This window comes from Penaeus vannamei, chromosome 2 (assembly GCF_042767895.1).
Source record: "Penaeus vannamei isolate JL-2024 chromosome 2, ASM4276789v1, whole genome shotgun sequence".
Taxonomy (NCBI): Eukaryota; Metazoa; Arthropoda; class Malacostraca; order Decapoda; family Penaeidae; genus Penaeus; species Penaeus vannamei.
Window position 1 is genome coordinate 5,752,626 of NC_091550.1, and position 19,529 is coordinate 5,772,154.

Below are 19,529 nucleotides of genomic sequence, written 5' to 3' on the forward strand. Positions count from 1 at the left end.
GAAAGTGTGGAGAGGGGGGGGAGTGCAGCAAGAATGTGCAGTGTGGAGAGGGGGGAGTGAAGCAAGAATGTGCAGTGTGGAGAGGGGGGAGTGAAAGTGTGGACAGGGGGGGGGGAGTGCAGCAAGAATGTGCAGTGTGGAGAGGGGGGAGTGAAGCAAGAATGTGCAGCGTGGAGAGGGGGGAGTGAAGCAAGAATGTGAAAGTGTGGAGAGGGGGGAGTGAAAGTGTGGAGAGGGGGGGGAGTGCAGCAAGAATGTGCAGTGTGGAGAGGGGGGAGTGAAGCAAGAATGTGAAGTGTGGAGAGGGGGAGTGAAGCAAGAATGTGAAGTGTGGAGAGGGGGGAGTGAAAGTGTGGAGAGGGGTGGGAGAGTGCAGCAAGAATGTGAAGTGTGGAGAGGGGGGAGTGAAGCAGGAATGTGCAGTGTGGAGAGGGGGGAGTGAAGCAAGAATGTGAAGTGTGGAGAGGGGGGAGTGAAAGTGTGGAGAGGGGGGGGGGGAGTGCAGCAAGAATGTGCAGTGTGGAGAGGGGGGAGTGAAGCAAGAATGTGAAGTGTGGAGAGAGGGGAGTGAAGCAAGAATGTGCAGTGTGGAGAGGGGGGAGTGAAGCAAGAATGTGAATTGCGGAGATGGGGGAGTGCAGCAAGAATGTGCAGCGTGGAGAAGGGGGGAGTGAAGCAAGAATGTGAAGTGTGGAGAGGGGGGAGTGAAAGTGTGGAGAGGGGGGGGGGAGTGCAGCAAGAATGTGCAGTGTGGAGAGGGGGGAGTGAAGCAAGAATGTGAAGTGTGGAGAGAGGGGAGTGAAGCAAGAATGTGAAGTGCGGAAATGGGGGAGTGCAGCAAGAATGTGCAGTGTGGAGAGGGGGGGAGTGAAGCAAGAATGTGAAGTGTGGAGAGGGGGGAGTGAAAGTGTGGAGAGGGGGGGGGGAGTGCAGCAAGAATGTGCAGTGTGGAGAGGGGGGAGTGAAGCAAGAATGTGAAGTACGGAGAGAGGGGAGTGAAGCAAGAATGTGCAGCGTGGAGAGGGGGGAGTGAAGCAAGAATGGGGAGGGGGTGAAGCAAGAATGTGAAGTGTGGAGAGGGGGACTGAAGCAAGAATGTGAAGTGCGGAGAGGGGGGAGTGAAGCAAGAATGTGAAGTGCGGAGAGGAAGGGTAGTGAAGCAAGAATGTGCAGTGTGGAGAGGGGGGAGTGCAGCAAGAATGTGCAGTGTAGAGAGGGGGGGGAGTGCAGCAAGAATATGCAGTGTGGAGAGGGGGGAGTGAAGCAAGAATGTGAAGTGCGGAGAGAGGGGAGTGAAGCAAGAATGTGCAGCGTGGAGAGGGGGGAGTGAAGCAAGAATGGGGAGGGGGTGAAGCAATAATGTGAAGTGTGGAGAGGGGGAGTGAAGCAAGAATGTGAAGTGCGGAGAGGGGGGAGTGAAGCAAGAATGTGAAGTGCGGAGAGGAAGGGTAGTGAAGCAAGAATGTGCAGTGTGGAGAGGGGGGAGTGAAGCAAGAATGTGTAGTGCGGAGAACAGGGAGTGAAGCAAGAATGTGAAGTGTGGAGAGGGGGAGTGAAGCAAGAATGGGTAGGGGGTGAAGCAAGAATGTGAAGTGTGGACAGGGGGAGTGAAGCAAGAATGTGAAGTGTGGAGAGGGGGGGAGTGAAGCAAGAATGTGACGTCTGGAGAGGGGGAGTGAAGCAAGAATGTGAAGTGTGGAGAGGGGGGAGTGAAGCAAGAATGTGAAGTGTGGAGAGGGGGGAGTGAAGCAAGAATGTGAAGTGTGGAAAGCGGGGAGTAAGGCAAAAAATGTGAAGTGTGGAGAGGGGGGAGTGAAGCAAGAATGTGAAGTGTGGAGAGGGGGGAGTGAAGCAAGAATGTGAAGTGTGGAGAGGGGGGAGTGAAGCAAGAATGTGAAGTGTGGAGAGGGAGGGTAGTGAAGCAAGAATATGAAGTGTGGGCAAAAGTGAGAGGGGGAGTGGGCAAAAGTGAGAGGAGGAGGGGGCAAAAGTGAGAGGGGAAGGGGGCAAAAGTGAAAGGGGGAGGGGGCAAAAGTGAGAGGGGGAGGGGGCAAAAGTAAGAAGGGGAGTGAGCAAAAGTGAGAGGGGGAGTGAGCAAAAGTGAGAGGGGGAGTGGGCAAAAGTGAGAGGGGGAGTGGACAAAAGTGAGAGGGGGAAGGGGGCAAAAGTGAGAGGGGGAGTGAGCAAAAGTGAGAGGGGGAGGGGGCAAAAGTGAGAGGGGGAGTGGGCAAAAGTGAGAGGGGGAAAAGAGCAAAAGTGAGAGGGGGAAAAGAGCAAAAGTGAGAGGGGGAGGGGGCAAAAGTGAGAGGGGGAGGGGGCAAAAGTGAGAGGGGGAGTGGGCAAAAGTGAGAGGGGGAGTGGGCAAAAGTGAGAGGGGGAGTGGGCAAAAGTGAAAGGGGGAGTGGGCAAAAGTGAGCGGGGGAGGGGGCAAAAGTGAAAGGGGGAGTGGGCAAAAGTGAGAAGGGAAGGGGGCAAAAGTGAGAGGGGGAGCGGGCAAAAGTGAGAGGGGGAGTGGGCAAAAGTGAGAGGGAGATGGGCCAAAAGTGAGAGGGGGAAAAGAGCAAAAGTGAGAGGGGGAGGGGGCAAAAGTGAAAGGGGGAGTGGGCAAAAGTGAGAGGGGGAGTGGGCAAAAGTGAGAGGGGGAGTGGGCAAAAGTGAGAGGGGGAGCGGGCAAAAGTGAGAGGGGGAGTGGGCAGAAGTGAGAGGGGGAGTGGGCAAAAGTGAGAAGGGAAGGGGGCAAAAGTGCGAGGGGGAGGGGGCAAAAGTGAGAGGGGGAGTGGGCAAAAGTGAGAGGGGGATGGGGCAAAAGTGAGAGGGGGAAAAGAGCAAAAGCGAGAGGGGGAGGGGGCAAAAGTGAGAGGGGGAAAAGAGCAAAAGTGAGAGGGGGAGGGGGCAAAAGTGAGAGGGGGAGGGGGCAAAAGTGAGAGGTGGAGGGGGCAAAAGTGAGAGGGGGAGTGGGCAAAAGTGAGAGGGGGAAAAGAGGAAAAGTGAGAGGGGGAGGGGGCAAAAGTGAGAGGGGGAAAAGAGCAAAAGTGAGAGGGGGAGTGGGCAAAAGTGAGAAGGGAATGGGGCAAAAGTGAGAGGGGAAGGGGGCAAAAGTGAAAGGGGGAGTGGGCAAAAGTGAGAGGGGGATGGGGCAAAAGTGAGAGGGGGAAAAGAGCAAAAGTGAGAGGGGGAGGGGGCAAAAGTGAAAGGGGGAAAAGAACAAAAGTGAGAGGGGGAGTGGGCAAAAGTGAGAGGGGGAGGGGGCGAAAGTGAGAGGGGGAGGGGGCAAAAGTGAGAGGGGGAGTGGGCAAAAGTGAGAAGGGGAAAAGAGCAAAAGTGAGAGGGGGAGGGGGCAAAAGTGAGAGGGGGAAAAGAGCAAAAGTGAGAGGGGGAGTGGGCAAAAGTGAGAGGGGGAGTGGGCAAAAGTGAGAGGGGGAGTGGGCAAAAGTGAGAGGAGGAGGGGGCAAAAGTGAGAGGGGAAGGGGGCAAAAGTGAAAGGGGGAGGGGGCAAAAGTGAGAGGGGGAGGGGGCAAAAGTGAGAGGGGGAGTGAGCAAAAGTGAGAGGGGGAGTGAGCAAAAGTGAGAGGGGGAGTGGGCAAAAGTGAGAGGGGGAGTGGACAAAAGTGAGAGGGGGAAGGGGGCAAAAGTGAGAGGGGGAGTGAGCAAAAGTGAGAGGGGGAGGGGGCAAAAGTGAGAGGGGGAGTGAGCAAAAGTGAGAGGGGGAGTGAGCAAAAGTGAGAGGGGGAGTGGGCAAAAGTGAGAGGGGGAGGTGGCAAAAGTGAGAGGGGGAGTGAGCAAAAGTGAGAGGGGGAGGTGGCAAAAGTGAGAGGGGGAGTGAGCAAAAGTGAGAGGGGGAGTGAGCAAAAGTGAGAGGGGGAGTGGGCAAAAGTGAGAGGGGGAGTGAGCAAAAGTGAGAGGGGGAGTGGGCAAAAGTGAGAGGGGGAGGTGGCAAAAGTGAGAGGGGGAGTGAGCAAAAGTGAGAGGGGGAGTGAGCAAAAGTGAGAGGGGGAGTGGGCAAAAGTGAGAGGGGGAGGGGGCAAAAGTGAGAGGGGGAGTGAGCAAAAGTGAGAGGGGGAGGTGGCAAAAGTGAGAGGGGGAGTGAGCAAAAGTGAGAGGGGGAGTGAGCAAAAGTGAGAGGGGGAGTGGGCAAAAGTGAGAGGGGGAGGGGGCAAAAGTGAGAGGGGGAGGGGGTAAAAGTGAGAGGGGGAGGGGGCAAAAGTGAGAGGGGGAGTGGGCAAAAGTGAGAGGGGGAGTGAGCAAAAGTGAGAGGGGGAGTGGGCAAAAGTGAGAGGGGGAGTGAGCAAAAGTGAGAGGGGGAGTGGGCAAAAGTGAGAGGGGGAGGGGGCAAAAGTGAGAGGGGGAGGGGGCAAAAGTGAGAGGGGGAGGGGGCAAAAGTGAGAGGGGGAGTGGGCAAAAGTGAGAGGGGGAGTGAACAAAAGTGAGAGGGGGAGTGAGCAAAAGTGAGAGGGGGAGTGGGCAAAAGTGAGAGGGGGAGAGGGCAAAAGTGAGAGGGGGAGGGGGCAAAAGTGAGAGGGGGAGTGGGCAAAAGTGAGAGGGGGAGTGAGCAAAAGTGAGAGGGGGAGTGAGCAAAAGTGAGAGGGGGAGGGGGCAAAAGTGAGAGGGGGAGGGGGCAAAAGTGAGAGGGGGAGTGAGCAAAAGTGAGAGGGGGAGGGGGCAAAAGTGAGAGGGGGAGTGAGCAAAAGTGAGAGGGGGAGGGGGCAAAAGTGAGAGGGGGAGGGGGCAAAAGTGAGAGGGGGAGGGGGCAAAAGTGAGAGGGGGAGTGGGCAAAAGTGAGAGGGGGAGGGGGCAAAAGTGAGAGGGGGAGTGAGCAAAAGTGAGAGGGGGAGGGGGCAAAAGTGAGAGGGGGAGGGGGCAAAAGTGAGAGGGGGAGTGAGCAAAAGTGAGAGGGGGAGGGGGCAAAAGTGAGAGGGGGAGTGGGCAAAAGTGAGAGGGGGAGTGGGCAAAAGTGAGAGGGGGAGGGGGCAAAAGTGAGAGGGGGAGGGGGCAAAAGTGAGAGGGGGAAGGGGCAAAAGTGAGAGGGGAGGGGGCAAAAGTGAGAGGGGAAGGGGGCAAAAGTGAGAGGGGGAGGGGGCAAAAGTGAGAGGGGGAGGGGGCAAAAGTGAGAGGGGGAAAAGAGCAAAAGTGAGAGGGGGAGGGGGCAAAAGTGAGAGGGGGAGTGGGCAAAAGTGAGAGGGGGAAAAGAGCAAAAGTGAGAGGGGGAGGGGGCAAAAGTGAGAGAGGGAGGGGGCAAAAGTGAGAGGGGGAGGGGGCAAAAGTGAGAGGGGGAGGGGGCAAAAGTGAGAGGGGGAGTGGGCAAAAGTGAGAGGGGGAGGGGGCAAAAGTGAGAGGGGGAGGGGGCAAAAGTGAGAGGGGGAAAAGAGCAAAAGTGAGAGGGGGAGGGGGCAAAAGTGAGAAGGGGAGGGGGCAAAAGTGAGAGGGGGAGGGGGCAAAAGTGAGAGGGGGAAAAGAGCAAAAGTGAGAGGGGGAGGGGGCAAAAGTGAGAGGGGGAGTGGGCAAAAGTGAGAGGGGGAGGGGGCAAAAGTGAGAGGGGGAGTGGGCAAAAGTGAGAGGGGGAGGGGGCAAAAGTGAGAGGGGGAGGGGGCAAAAGTGAGAGGGGGAAAAGAGCAAAAGTGAGAGGGGGAGGGGGCAAAAGTGAGAGGGGGAGTGGGCAAAAGTGAGAGGGGGAGGGGGCAAAAGTGAGAGGGGGAGTGGGCAAAAGTGAGAGGGGGAGGGGGCAAAAGTGAGAGGGGGAGGGGGCAAAAGTGAGAGGGGGAGTGGGCAAAAGTGAGAGGGGGAGGGGGCAAAAGTGAGAGGGGGAGTGGGCAAAAGTGAGAGGGGGAGGGGGCAAAAGTGAGAGGGGGAGGGGGCAAAAGTGAGAGGGGGAAAAGAGCAAAAGTGAGAGGGGGAGGGGGCAAAAGTGAGAGGGGGAGGGGGCAAAAGTGAGAGGGGGAGTGGGCAAAAGTGAGAGGGGGAGGGGGCAAAAGTGAGAGGGGGAGGGGGCAAAAGTGAGAGGGGGAAAAGAGCAAAAGTGAGAGGGGAAGGGGGCAAAAGTGAGAGGGGGAGGGGGCAAAAGTGAGAGGGGGAAAAGAGCAAAAGTGAGAGGGGGAGGGGGCAAAAGTGAGAGGGGGAGGGGGCAAAAGTGAGAGGGGGAAAAGAGCAAAAGTGAGAGGGGGAGGGGGCAAAAGTGAGAGGGGGAGGGGACAAAAGTGAGAGGGGGAAAAGAGCAAAAGTGAGAGGGGGAAAAGAGCAAAAGTGAGAGGGGGAGGGGGCAAAAGTGAGAGGGGGAGGGGGCAAAAGTGAGAAGGGGAAAAGAGCAAAAGTGAGAGGGGAAGGGGGCAAAAGTGAGAGGGGGGAAAAGAGCAAAAATGAGATGGGGAGGGGGCAAAAGTGAGAGGGGGAGTGGGCAAAAGTGAGAGGGGGGAAAGAGCAAAAGTGAGAGGGGGAGTGGGCAAAAGTGAGAGGGGGAGGGGGCAAAAGTGAGAGGGGGAGGGGGCAAAAGTGAGAGGGGAAGGGGGCAAAGGTGAGAGGGGGAGGGGGCAAAAGTGAGAGGGGGAGGGGGCAAAGGTGAGAGGCGGAAAAGAGCAAAAGCGAGAGGGGGGGCGGCAGAAGTGAGAGCAGAAGTGCCGGAAAACGAAGTGTAAAGGAAAACGAGAGAACTGTAAGTAGGAGAAGAAGTGTGAAGGGAGGGAGACTTAGTGAGCGCAGAAGGATGGTAGAATATGTACACAGAGAAGTGTAGGAAGCGAAGTGATAGTGTGCAGGGGAAAGTGTGAAAGGAGCACGAAGTGTGCAGGACGAAGTGTGATGGGACCAGAAGTGTGAACAGTAAGTGTATTGAGAGCAGAAGTGCCGGGAGACGAAGTGTGATGGGACCAGAAGTGTGAACAGGAAGTGTATTGAGAGCAGAAGTGCCGGGAGACGAAGTGTGATGGGACCAGAAGTGTGAACAGGAAGTGTATTGAGAGCAGAAGTGCCGGGAGACGAAGTGTGATGGGACCAGAAGTGTGAACAGGAAGTGCATTGAGAGCAAAAGTGTCAGGAGACGAAGTGTGATGGGACCAGAAGTGTGAACAGGAAGTGTATTGAGAGCAGAAGTGTCAGGAGACGAAGTGTGAACAGAAAGTGTATTGAGAGCAGAAGTGTCAGGAGAAGAAGTGTGATGGGACCAGAAGCGTGAACAGGAAGTGTATTGAGAGCAGAAGTGTCAGGAGACGAAGTGTGATGGGACCAGAAGTGTGAACAGGAAGTGTATTGAGAGCAGAAGTGCCGGGAGACGAAGTGTGAAGGACGAAGTGTGAACAGGAAGTGTATTGAGAGCAGAAGTGTCAGGAGACGAAGTGTGAAGGACGAAGTATGAACAGGAAGTGTATTGAGAGCAGAAGTGCCAGGAGAAGAAGTGTGATGGGACCAGAAGCGTGAACAGGAAGTGTATTGAGAGCAGAAGTGTCAGGAGACGAAGTGTGAACAGAAAGTGTATTGAGAGCAGAAGTGTCAGGAGAAGAAGTGTGATGGGACCAGAAGTGTGAACAGGAAGTGTATTGAGAGCAGAAGTGTCAGGAGACGAAGTGTGAACAGAAAGTGTATTGAGAGCAGAAGTGTCAGGAGAAGAAGTGTGATGGGACCAGAAGTGTGAACAGGAAGTGTATTGAGAGCAGAAGTGTCAGGAGACGAAGTGTGAACAGAAAGTGTATTGAGAGCAGAAGTGTCAGGAGAAGAAGTGTGATGGGACCAGAAGCGTGAACAGGAAGTGTATTGAGAGCAGAAGTGTCAGGAGACGAAGTGTGATGGGACCAGAAGTGTGAACAGGAAGTGTATTGAGAGCAGAAGTGCCGGGAGACGAAGTGTGAAGGACGAAGTGTGAACAGGAAGTGTATTGAGAGCAGAAGTGTCAGGAGACGAAGTGTGAAGGACGAAGTATGAACAGGAAGTGTATTGAGAGCAGAAGTGCCGGGAGAAGAAGTGTGATGGGACCAGAAGTGTGAACAGGAAGTGTATTGAGAGCAGAAGTGCCGGGAGACGAAGTGTGATGGGACCAGAAGCGTGAACAGGAAGTGTATTGAGAGCAGAAGTGTCAGGAGACGAAGTGTGATGGGACCAGAAGTGTGAACAGGAAGTGTATTGAGAGCAGAAGTGCCGGGAGACGAAGTGTGAAGGACGAAGTGTGAACAGGAAGTGTATTGAGAGCAGAAGTGTCAGGAGACGAAGTGTGAAGGACGAAGTATGAACAGGAAGTGTATTGAGAGCAGAAGTGCCGGGAGAAGAAGTGTGATGGGACCAGAAGTGTGAACAGGAAGTGTATTGAGAGCAGAAGTGCCGGGAGAAGAAGTGTGATGGGACCAGAAGCGTGAACAGGAAGTGTATTGAGAGCAGAAGTGTCAGGAGACGAAGTGTGATGGGACCAGAAGTGTGAACAGGAAGTGTATTGAGAGCAGAAGTGCCGGGAGACGAAGTGTGAAGGACGAAGTGTGAACAGGAAGTGTATTGAGAGCAGAAGTGTCAGGAGACGAAGTGTGAAGGACGAAGTATGAACAGGAAGTGTATTGAGAGCAGAAGTGCCAGGAGAAGAAGTGTGATGGGACCAGAAGCGTGAACAGGAAGTGTATTGAGAGCAGAAGTGTCAGGAGACGAAGTGTGAAGGACGAAGTATGAACAGGAAGTGTATTGAGAGCAGAAGTGCCAGGAGACGAAGTGTGATGGGACCAGAAGCGTGAACAGGAAGTGTATTGAGAGCAGAAGTGTCAGGAGACGAAGTGTGATGGGACCAGAAGCGTGAACAGGAAGTGTATTGAGAGCAGAAGTGTCAGGAGACGAAGTGTGAACAGAAAGTGTATTGAGAGCAGAAGTGTCAGGAGAAGAAGTGTGATGGGACCAGAAGCGTGAACAGGAAGTGTATTGAGAGCAGAAGTGTCAGGAGACGAAGTGTGATGGGACCAGAAGTGTGAACAGGAAGTGTATTGAGAGCAGAAGTGTCAGGAGACGAAGTGTGAAGGACGAAGTGTGAACAGGAAGTGTATTGAGAGCAGAAGTGTCAGGAGAAGAAGTGTGATGGGACCAGAAGCGTGAACAGGAAGTGTATTGAGAGCAGAAGTGTCAGGAGATGAAGTGTGAAGGACGAAGTATGAACAGGAAGTGTATTGAGAGCAGAAGTGTCAGGAGACGAAGTGTGATGGGACCAGAAGCGTGAACAGGAAGTGTATTGAGAGCAGAAGTGTCAGGAGACGAAGTGTGATGGGACCAGAAGTGTGAACAGGAAGTGTATTGAGAGCAGAAGTGTCAGGAGACGAAGTGTGAACAGGAAGTGTATTGAGAGCAGAAGTGTCAGGAGAAGAAGTGTGATGGGACCAGAAGTGTGAACAGGAAGTGTATTGAGAGCAGAAGTGTCAGGAGACGAAGTGTGATGGGACCAGAAGTGTGAACAGGAAGTGTATTGAGAGCAGAAGTGCCGGGAGACGAAGTGTGAAGGACGAAGTGTGAACAGGAAGTGTATTGAGAGCAGAAGTGTCAGGAGACGAAGTGTGAAGGACGAAGTATGAACAGGAAGTGTATTGAGAGCAGAAGTGCCGGGAGAAGAAGTGTGATGGGACCAGAAGTGTGAACAGGAAGTGTATTGAGAGCAGAAGTGTCAGGAGAAGAAGTGTGATGGGACCAGAAGTGTGAACAGGAAGTGTATTGAGAGCAGAAGTGCCGGGAGACGAAGTGTGATGGGACCACTTGGGGCAAAAGTGAGAGGGGGAGGGGGGCAGAAGTGGGATGGGGAGGGGCAAAAGTGAGAGGGGGGAAAAGAGCAAAAGTGAGAGGGGGGCAGAAGTGGGATGTGGAGGGGGCAAAAGTGAGAGGGGGAGTGGGCAAAAGTGAGAGGCGGGAGGGGGCAAAAGTGAGAGGGGGAGGGGGCAAAAGTGAGAGGGGGAGGGGGCAAAAGTGAGAGGGGGAGGGGGCAAAAGTGAGAGGCGGGAGGGGGCAAAAGTGAGAGGGGGAGGGGGCAAAAGTGAGAGGGGGAGGGGGCAAAAGTGAGAGGGGGAGGGGGCAAAAGTGAGAGGGGGGAGGGGGCAAAAGTGAGAGGGGGAGTGGGCAAAAGTGAGAGGGGGAGGGGGCAAAAGTGAGAGGGGAAGGGGGCAAAAGTGAAAGGGGGAGGGGGCAAAAGTGAGAGGGGAAGGGGGCAAAAGTGAGAGGGGGAGTAGGCAAAAGTGAGAGGGGGAAGGGGCAAAAGTGAGAGGGGGAGGGGGCAAAAGTGAGAGGGGAAGGGGGCAAAAGTGAGAGGGGGAAAAGAGCAAAAGTGAGAGGGGGAGGGGGCAAAAGTGAGAGGGGGAGGGGGCAAAAGTGAGAGGGGGAAAAGAGCAAAAGTGAGAGGGGGAGGGGGCAAAAGTGAGAGGGGGAGGGGGCAAAAGTGAGAGGGGGAGGGGGCAAAAGTGAGAGGGGGAGTGGGCAAAAGTGAGAGGGGGAGGGGGCAAAAGTGAGAGGGGGAGGGGGCAAAAGTGAGAGGGGGAAAAGAGCAAAAGTGAGAGGGGGAGGGGGCAAAAGTGAGAAGGGGAGGGGGCAAAAGTGAGAGGGGGAGGGGGCAAAAGTGAGAGGGGGAAAAGAGCAAAAGTGAGAGGGGGAAGGGGCAAAAGTGAGAGGGGGGAGGGGGCAAAAGTGAGAGGGGGAGGGGGCAAAAGTGAGAGGGGGAGTGGGCAAAAGTGAGAGGGGGAGTGGGCAAAAGTGAGAGGGGGAGTGGGCAAAAGTGAGAGGGGGAGGGGGCAAAAGTGAGAGGGGGAGGGGGCAAAAGTGAGAGGGGGAAAAGAGCAAAAGTGAGAGGGGGAGGGGGCAAAAGTGAGAGGGGGAGGGGACAAAAGTGAGAGGGGGAAAAGAGCAAAAGTGAGAGGGGGAAAAGAGCAAAAGTGAGAGGGGGAGGGGGCAAAAGTGAGAGGGGGAAAAGAGCAAAAGTGAGAGAGGGAGGGGGCAAAAGTGAGAAGGGGAAAAGAGCAAAAGTGAGAGGGGAAGGGGGCAAAAGTGAGAGGGGGGAAAAGAGCAAAAATGAGATGGGGAGGGGGCAAAAGTGAGAGGGGGAGTGGGCAAAAGTGAGAGGGGGGAAAGAGCAAAAGTGAGAGGGGGAGTGGGCAAAAGTGAGAGGGGGAGGGGGCAAAAGTGAGAGGGGGAGGGGGCAAAAGTGAGAGGGGAAGGGGGCAAAGGTGAGAGGGGGAGGGGGCAAAAGTGAGAGGGGGAGGGGGCAAAGGTGAGAGGGGGAAAAGAGCAAAAGCGAGAGGGGGGGGGGGCAGAAGTGAGAGCAGAAGTGCCGGAAAACGAAGTGTAAAGGAAAACGAGAGAACTGTAAGTAGGAGAAGAAGTGTGAAGGGAGGGAGACTTAGTGAGCGCAGAAGGATGGTAGAATATGTACACAGAGAAGTGTAGGAAGCGAAGTGATAGTGTGCAGGGGAAAGTGTGAAAGGAGCACGAAGTGTGCAGGACGAAGTGTGATGGGACCAGAAGTGTGAACAGTAAGTGTATTGAGAGCAGAAGTGCCGGGAGACGAAGTGTGATGGGACCAGAAGTGTGAACAGGAAGTGTATTGAGAGCAGAAGTGCCGGGAGACGAAGTGTGATGGGACCAGAAGTGTGAACAGGAAGTGTATTGAGAGCAGAAGTGCCGGGAGACGAAGTGTGATGGGACCAGAAGTGTGAACAGGAAGTGCATTGAGAGCAAAAGTGTCAGGAGACGAAGTGTGATGGGACCAGAAGTGTGAACAGGAAGTGTATTGAGAGCAGAAGTGTCAGGAGACGAAGTGTGAACAGAAAGTGTATTGAGAGCAGAAGTGTCAGGAGAAGAAGTGTGATGGGACCAGAAGCGTGAACAGGAAGTGTATTGAGAGCAGAAGTGTCAGGAGACGAAGTGTGATGGGACCAGAAGTGTGAACAGGAAGTGTATTGAGAGCAGAAGTGCCGGGAGACGAAGTGTGAAGGACGAAGTGTGAACAGGAAGTGTATTGAGAGCAGAAGTGTCAGGAGACGAAGTGTGAAGGACGAAGTATGAACAGGAAGTGTATTGAGAGCAGAAGTGCCAGGAGAAGAAGTGTGATGGGACCAGAAGCGTGAACAGGAAGTGTATTGAGAGCAGAAGTGTCAGGAGACGAAGTGTGAACAGAAAGTGTATTGAGAGCAGAAGTGTCAGGAGAAGAAGTGTGATGGGACCAGAAGTGTGAACAGGAAGTGTATTGAGAGCAGAAGTGTCAGGAGACGAAGTGTGAACAGAAAGTGTATTGAGAGCAGAAGTGTCAGGAGAAGAAGTGTGATGGGACCAGAAGTGTGAACAGGAAGTGTATTGAGAGCAGAAGTGTCAGGAGACGAAGTGTGAACAGAAAGTGTATTGAGAGCAGAAGTGTCAGGAGAAGAAGTGTGATGGGACCAGAAGCGTGAACAGGAAGTGTATTGAGAGCAGAAGTGTCAGGAGAAGAAGTGTGATGGGACCAGAAGCGTGAACAGGAAGTGTATTGAGAGCAGAAGTGTCAGGAGAAGAAGTGTGATGGGACCAGAAGCGTGAACAGGAAGTGTATTGAGAGCAGAAGTGTCAGGAGACGAAGTGTGATGGGACCAGAAGTGTGAACAGGAAGTGTATTGAGAGCAGAAGTGTCAGGAGACGAAGTGTGATGGGACCAGAAGTGTGAACAGGAAGTGTATTGAGAGCAGAAGTGTCAGGAGACGAAGTGTGAACAGAAAGTGTATTGAGAGCAGAAGTGTCAGGAGAAGAAGTGTGATGGGACCAGAAGCGTGAACAGGAAGTGTATTGAGAGCAGAAGTGTCAGGAGACGAAGTGTGATGGGACCAGAAGTGTGAACAGGAAGTGTATTGAGAGCAGAAGTGTCAGGAGAAGAAGTGTGATGGGACCAGAAGTGTGAACAGGAAGTGTATTGAGAGCAGAAGTGTCAGGAGATGAAGTGTGAAGGACGAAGTGTGAACAGGAAGTGTATTGAGAGCAGAAGTGTCAGGAGACGAAGTGTGATGGGACCAGAAGCGTGAACAGGAAGTGTATTGAGAGCAGAAGTGTCAGGAGACGAAGTGTGATGGGACCAGAAGTGTGAACAGGAAGTGTATTGAGAGCAGAAGTGTCAGGAGACGAAGTGTGAAGGACGAAGTGTGAACAGGAAGTGTATTGAGAGCAGAAGTGTCAGGAGACGAAGTGTGATGGGACCAGAAGCGTGAACAGGAAGTGTATTGAGAGCAGAAGTGTCAGGAGACGAAGTGTGATGGGACCAGAAGCGTGAACAGGAAGTGTATTGAGAGCAGAAGTGTCAGGAGACGAAGTGTGATGGGACCAGAAGCGTGAACAGGAAGTGTATTGAGAGCAGAAGTGTCAGGAGACGAAGTGTGATGGGACCAGAAGTGTGAACAGAAAGTGTATTGAGAGCAGAAGTGTCAGGAGAAGAAGTGTGATGGGACCAGAAGTGTGAACAGGAAGTGTATTGAGAGCAGAAGTGTCAGGAGACGAAGTGTGATGGGACCAGAAGCGTGAACAGGAAGTGTATTGAGAGCAGAAGTGTCAGGAGACGAAGTGTGATGGGACCAGAAGCGTGAACAGGAAGTGTATTGAGAGCAGAAGTGTCAGGAGAAGAAGTGTGATGGGACCAGAAGTGTGAACAGGAAGTGTATTGAGAGCAGAAGTGTTAGGAGAAGAAGTGTGATGGGACCAGAAGTGTGAACAGGAAGTGTATTGAGAGCAGAAGTGTCAGGAGACGAAGTGTGATGGGACCAGAAGTGTGAACAGGAAGTGTATTGAGAGCAGAAGTGTCAGGAGACGAAGTGTGAAGGACGAAGTGTGATGGGACCAGAAGTGTGAACAGGAAGTGTATTGAGAGCAGAAGTGCCGTGAGACGAAGTGTGATGGGACCAGAAGTGTGAACAAATAGTGTATTGAGAACAGAAGTGTCAGGAGAAGAAGTGTGATGGGACCAGAAGTGTGAACAGGAAGTGTATTGAGAGCAGAAGTGTCAGGAGACGAAGTGTGATGGGACCAGAAGTGTGAACAAGAAGTGTATTGAGAGCAGAAGTGTCAGGAGACGAAGTGTGAACAAGAAGTGTATTGAGAGCAGAAGTGTCAGGAGACGAAGTGTGATGGGGCCAGAAGTGTGAACAAGAAGTGTATTGAGAGCAGAAGTGTCAGGAGACGAAGTGTGATGGGACCAGAAGTGTGAACAAGAAGTGTATTGAGAGCAGAATTGTCAGGAGACGAAGTGTGATGGGACCAGAAGTGTGAACAAGAAGTGTATTGAGAGCAGAAGTGTCAGGAGACGAAGTGTGAACAAGAAGTGTATTGAGAGCAGAAGTGTCAGGAGACGAAGTGTGATGGGGCCAGAAGTGTGAACAAGAAGTGTATTGAGAGCAGAAGTGTCAGGAGACGAAGTGTGATGGGGCCAGAAGTGTGAACAAGAAGTGTATTGAGAGCAGAAGTGTCAGGAGAAGAAGTGTGATGGGGCCAGAAGTGTGAACAAGAAGTGTATTGAGAGCAGAAGTGTCAGGAGAAGAAGTGTGATGGGACCAGAAGTGTGCACAGGAAGTGTATTGAGAGCAGAAGTGTCAGGGGAAGAAGTGTGATGGGACCAGAAGTGTGAACAAGAAGTGTATTGAGAGCAGAAGTGTCAGGAGACGAAGTGTGATGGGACCAGAAGTGTGAACAAGAAGTGTATTGAGAGCAGAAGTGTCAGGAGAAGAAGTGTGATGGGACCAGAAGTATGAACAAGAAGTGTATTGAGAGCAGAAGTGTCAGGAGACGAAGTGTGATGGGACCAGAAGTGTGAACAAGAAGTGTATTGAGAGCAGAAGTGTCAGGAGAAGAAGTGTGATGGGACCAGAAGTGTGAACAAGAAGTGTATTGAGAGCAGAAGTGTCAGGAGACGAAGTGTGATGGGACCAGAAGTGTGAACAGGAAGTGTATTGAGAGCAGAAGTGCCGCGAGACGAAGTGTGATGGGACCAGAAGTGTGAGCAGGAAGTGTATTGAGAGCAGAAGTGTCAGGAGACGAAGTGTGAAGGACGAAGTGTGAACAGGAAGTGTATTGAGAGCAGAAGTGTCAGGAGACGAAGTGTGATGGGACCAGAAGTGTGAGCAGGAAGTGTATTGAGAGCAGAAGTGTCAGGAGACGAAGCGTGAAGGACGAAGTGTGAACAGGAAGTGTATTGAGAGCAGAAGTGTCAGGAGACGAAGTGTGATGGGACCAGAAGTGTGAACAGGAAGTGTATTGAGAGCAGAAGTGTCAGGAGACGAAGCGTGAAGGACGAAGTGTGAACAGGAAGTGTATTGAGAGCAGAAGTGTCAGGAGACGAAGTGTGATGGGACCAGAAGTGTGAGCAGGAAGTGTATTGAGAGCAGAAGTGACGGGAGACGAAGTGTGATGGGACCAGAAGTGTGAACAGGAAGTGTATTGAGAGCAGAAGTGTCAGGAGAAGAAGTGTGATGGGACCAGAAGTGTGAACAGGAAGTGTATTGAGAGCAGAAGTGTCAGGAGACGAAGTGTGAACAGGAAGTTTATTGAGAGCAGAAGTGTCAGGAGAAGAAGTGTGATGGGACCAGAAGTGTGAACAGGAAGTGTATTGAGAGCAGAAGTGTCAGGAGAAGAAGTGTGAAGGACGAAGTGTGAACAGGAAGTGTATCGAGAGCAGAAGTGTCAGGAGAAGAAGTGTGAAGGACGAAGTGTGAACAGGAAGTGTATTGAGAGCAGAAGTGTCAGGAGAAGAAGTGTGATGGGACCAGAAGTGTGAACAGGAAGTGTATTGAGAGCAGAAGTGTCAGGAGAAGAAGTGTGAAGGACGAAGTGTGAACAGGAAGTGTATCGAGAGCAGAAGTGTCAGGAGAAAAGTGTGAAGGACGAAGTGTGAACAGGAAGTGTATTGAGAGCAGAAGTGTCAGGAGAAGAAGTGTGATGGGACCAGAAGTGTGAACAGGAAGTGTATTGAGAGCAGAAGTGCCGGGAGACGAAGTGTGAAGGACGAAGTGTGAACAGGAAGTGTATTGAGAGCAGAAGTGTCAGGAGAAGAAGTGTGATGGGACCAGAAGTGTGAACAGGAAGTGTATTGAGAGCAGAAGTGCCGGGAGACGAAGTGTGATGGGACCAGAAGTGTGAACAGGAAGTGTATTGAGAGCAGAAGTGTCGGGAGACGAAGTGTGATGGGACCAGAAGTGTGAACAGGAAGTGTATTGAGAGCAGAAGTGTCGGGAGACGAAGTGTGATGGGACCAGAAGTGTGAACAGGAAGTGTATTGAGAGAAGAAGTGTCGGGAGACGAAGTGTGATGGGACCAGAAGTGTGAACAGGAAGTGTATTGAGAGCAGAAGTGTCGGGAGACGAAGTGTGATGGGACCAGAAGTGTGAACAGGAAGTGTATTGAGAGCAGAAGTGTCAGAAGAAGTGTGATGGGACCAGAAGTGTGAACAGGAAGTGTATTGAGAGCAGAAGTGCCGGGAGACGAAGTGTGATGGTACCAGAAGTGTGAACAGGAAGTGTATTGAGAGCAGAAGTGTCAGGAGACGAAGTGTGATGGGACCAGAAGTGTGAACAGGAAGTGTATTGAGAACAGAAGTGCCGGGAGAAGAAGTGTGATGGGACCAGAAGTGTGAACAGGAAGTCTATTGAGAGCAGAAGTGTCAGGAGACGAAGTGTGATGGGACCAGAAGTGTGAACAGGAAGTGTATTGAGAGCAGAAGTGTCAGGAGAAGAAGTGTGATGGGACCAGAAGTGTGAACAGGAAGTGTATTGAGAACAGAAGTGCCGGGAGAAGAAGTGTGATGGGCCCAGAAGTGTGAACAGGAAGTGTATTAAGAGCAGAAGTGTCAGGAGAAGAAGTGTGATGGGACCAGAAGTGTGAACAGGAAGTGTATTGAGAACAGAAGTGCCGGGAGAAGAAGTGTGATGGGACCAGAAGTATGAACAGGAAGTGTATTGAGAGCAGAAGTGTCAGGAGAAGAAGTGTGAAGGACGAAGTGTGAACAGGAAGTGTATTAAGAGCAGAAGTGTCAGGAGAAGAAGTGTGATGGGACCAGAAGTGTGAACAGGAAGTGTATTGAGAGCAGAAGTGTCAGGAGACGAAGTGTGATGGGGCCAGAAGTGTGAACAGGAAGTGTATTGAGAGCAGAAGTGTCAGGAGAAGAAGTGTGATGGGACCAGAAGTGTGAACAGGAAGTGTATTGAGAGCAGAAGTGTCAGGAGAAGTGTGATGGGACCAGAAGTGTGAACAGGAAGTGTATTGAGAGCAGAAGTGTCAGGAGAAGAAGTGTGATGGGACCAGAAGTGTGAACAGGAAGTGTATTGAGAGCAGAAGTGCCGGGAGACGAAGTGTGAAGCACGAAGTGTGATGAGACCAGTGGAAGTATGAAAGAAAAGTGTGATGGAGAGGGGGGAGGGGGAGCAGATGCAAGAAGAGGGAGTTTAAAAAGTGTGAGAGGGAAGTGTAGAGAAGCGGAGGAGTGAAGTGTAAAAGTGTTATTACAAAGGGTATTGAAAGCTGGAGTGTCGAGAAACGACGTGTAAGGTAAAAAGTGTGAATAGAAAGTGTATCGAAAAGAAGTGTGCAGAAGCGGAAGTGTGAAGGAAATAAGAGTAAATAGAAAGTTTACTGAGAGCAGAAGTGTGCAGGGAAGTGTGACTGGAGAAAGACTGTGAAAGGAAAAGTGTCGGGGAGGATAAGTGTGAAGAGGAAGTGTATTGAGAGCAGAAGTGTCAGGAGACGAAGTGTGAACAGGAAGTGTATTGAGAGCAGAAGTGTCAGTAGACGAAGTGTGATGGGACCAGAAGTGTGAACAGGAAGTGTATTGAGAGCAGAAGTGCCGGGAGACGAAGTGTGAAGGACGAAGTGTGATGAGACCAGTGGAAGTATGAAAGAAAAGTGTAATGGGCAGGGGGGAGGGGGAGCAGATGCAAGAAGAGGGAGTTTAAAAAGTGTGAGAGGGAAGTGTAGAGAAGCGGAGGAGTGAAGTGTAAAAGTGTTATTACAAAGGGTATTGAAAGCTGGAGTGTCGAGAAACGACGTGTAAGGTAAAAAGTGTGAATAGAAAGTGTATCGAAAACAAGTGTGCAGAAGCGGAAGTGTGAAGGAAATAAGAGTAAATAGAAAGTTTACTGAGAGCAGAAGTGTGCAGGGAAGTGTGTGACTGGAGAAAGAGTGTGAAAGGAAAAGTGTCGGGGAGGATAAGTGTGAAGAGGAAGTGCAATCTGCATTGATGGCAGAAGTTTGGTGAAGTGTATAGGAAAATCCGTGAAGTGATCAGAAACAGAGTGTGTATTGAAGAAGTGTGGATAGGCGTAAGTGTGATAAGAGTGTGATGGAAGATGGGTAAATAGGAAGTATACTAAGAGAAGAAGTGTGGAGAAGCGGAAGTGTGAAGGAAAAGATGTGACGGGAAAAGAAGTGTGCATAGAAAGTATACTGAGGGTAGGATAAGCGTGAAGTGAGGTTTAGAAGTGTAAGGGAAGTAGAAGTGAGGGGGAAAGAAGTGTGAAGTACGTGGGAATTCGGGTAAGCGGGGGGGGGGGGGAGGGGGGAGTCTGTAGGGAGAAGTGTGAGGAAAGATGTGTGTGTGGGGGGGGGGGGGTTAAAAAGTGTGTGGGAGTATGAAGGGCAGAGTAGAGATGAGGGGAAGTGGAAGTGTGATGGGAGAAGTGTGAACAGTAACTTTACTGAGAACAGAAGTGTCGGGAAAGGAAGTGTTAAAAGTGTGATGGGAGCAGAAGTGTACATAAGTGTATTGAGAGCAGAAGTGTGAAGTGGAAGCGTGAAAGAAAAGTGTGACGGAAGCAGAAGTGTGAATAGAAAGTCCATTGAGAGCAAAAGTGTGAATAGAGACTTTATTGCAAGAAGTGTTGGGAAGCGAAGTGTATAGGACAAAGTGTGATAAATGAAGAAGTGTAAACACAGAGAGTGTATTGAGAGCAGAAGTGTAGAATAGCGGAAATGAGAAGTGAAAACTTAGGAATAAGTATGAAGTGAAATGTGATGGAAGCAAGAGTATGAAAAGAGGCAAAGTGTAAGGGAAATAGAAGTGAAGGGAAACAGAAGAAGTGTGACGCAAGGACCAACAGACAAGGGAAGTGTTGACGGACTGTGATGAAGTGTGGAAGTGTAGAAACGTAAGGAAACAGAAGTGTGGATCAGCAGAAGTGTGAGAGAATAAAAGAGTAGAAGTAAAGAGATCCTGAAGTGTGGAAGCAGGAGTATGACGGGGTGAGAGGAGACGAAGTGTGGGGAAGCGGAAGTGTGAGAGGAGGAGAGCCGAAGTGCGGGTGAAGTGAGCTGAAGTGAGCGGAAGAGGGAAGCAAAGGTGGTTGGTTCGGGGACAAGGATTGTGAGAGGAAAAAAGTTATGAGGAAAACAGCAGTATGAGGAGATCGTAAGGGAAGTGAAGAAAAAGAAGTGTGAGGAATGAGAAGTAGGAGGAAGTGGGAGTCTGGAGGTTTAAACGTTTGAGGGAAAAGTATTTAGGAATAAGTATGAAGTGAAGTGTAATGGAAGCAAGAGTATGAAAAGCGGCAAAGTGTGAGGGCTAAATAGAAGTGTGGGAAAACGGGAGTATGAGTGAAGAAGTGTGACTC

The 19,529-nt window shown here is 51.7% G+C and overlaps 1 protein-coding gene across 1 annotated transcript; it reads left to right on the plus strand.

Annotated features, from left to right (window-relative positions):
• Positions 1–9,514: 9,514 nt before the first annotated feature.
• On the plus strand, positions 9,515–17,740 carry LOC113819553 (uncharacterized). The gene is made up of 17 exons (XM_070135290.1): positions 9,515–9,574; positions 11,600–11,695; positions 11,905–11,982; positions 12,873–12,950; positions 13,873–13,938; positions 14,039–14,139; positions 14,228–14,306; positions 14,397–14,507; positions 14,645–14,740; positions 15,197–15,291; positions 15,774–15,879; positions 16,153–16,248; positions 16,460–16,555; positions 16,646–16,741; positions 16,832–16,912; positions 17,198–17,290; positions 17,567–17,740. Exons 1-17 carry the CDS (start codon positions 9,515–9,517, stop codon positions 17,738–17,740), a joined length of 1,602 nt encoding a protein of 533 aa, XP_069991391.1.
• The last annotated feature ends 1,789 nt before the right edge of the window (positions 17,741–19,529 follow it).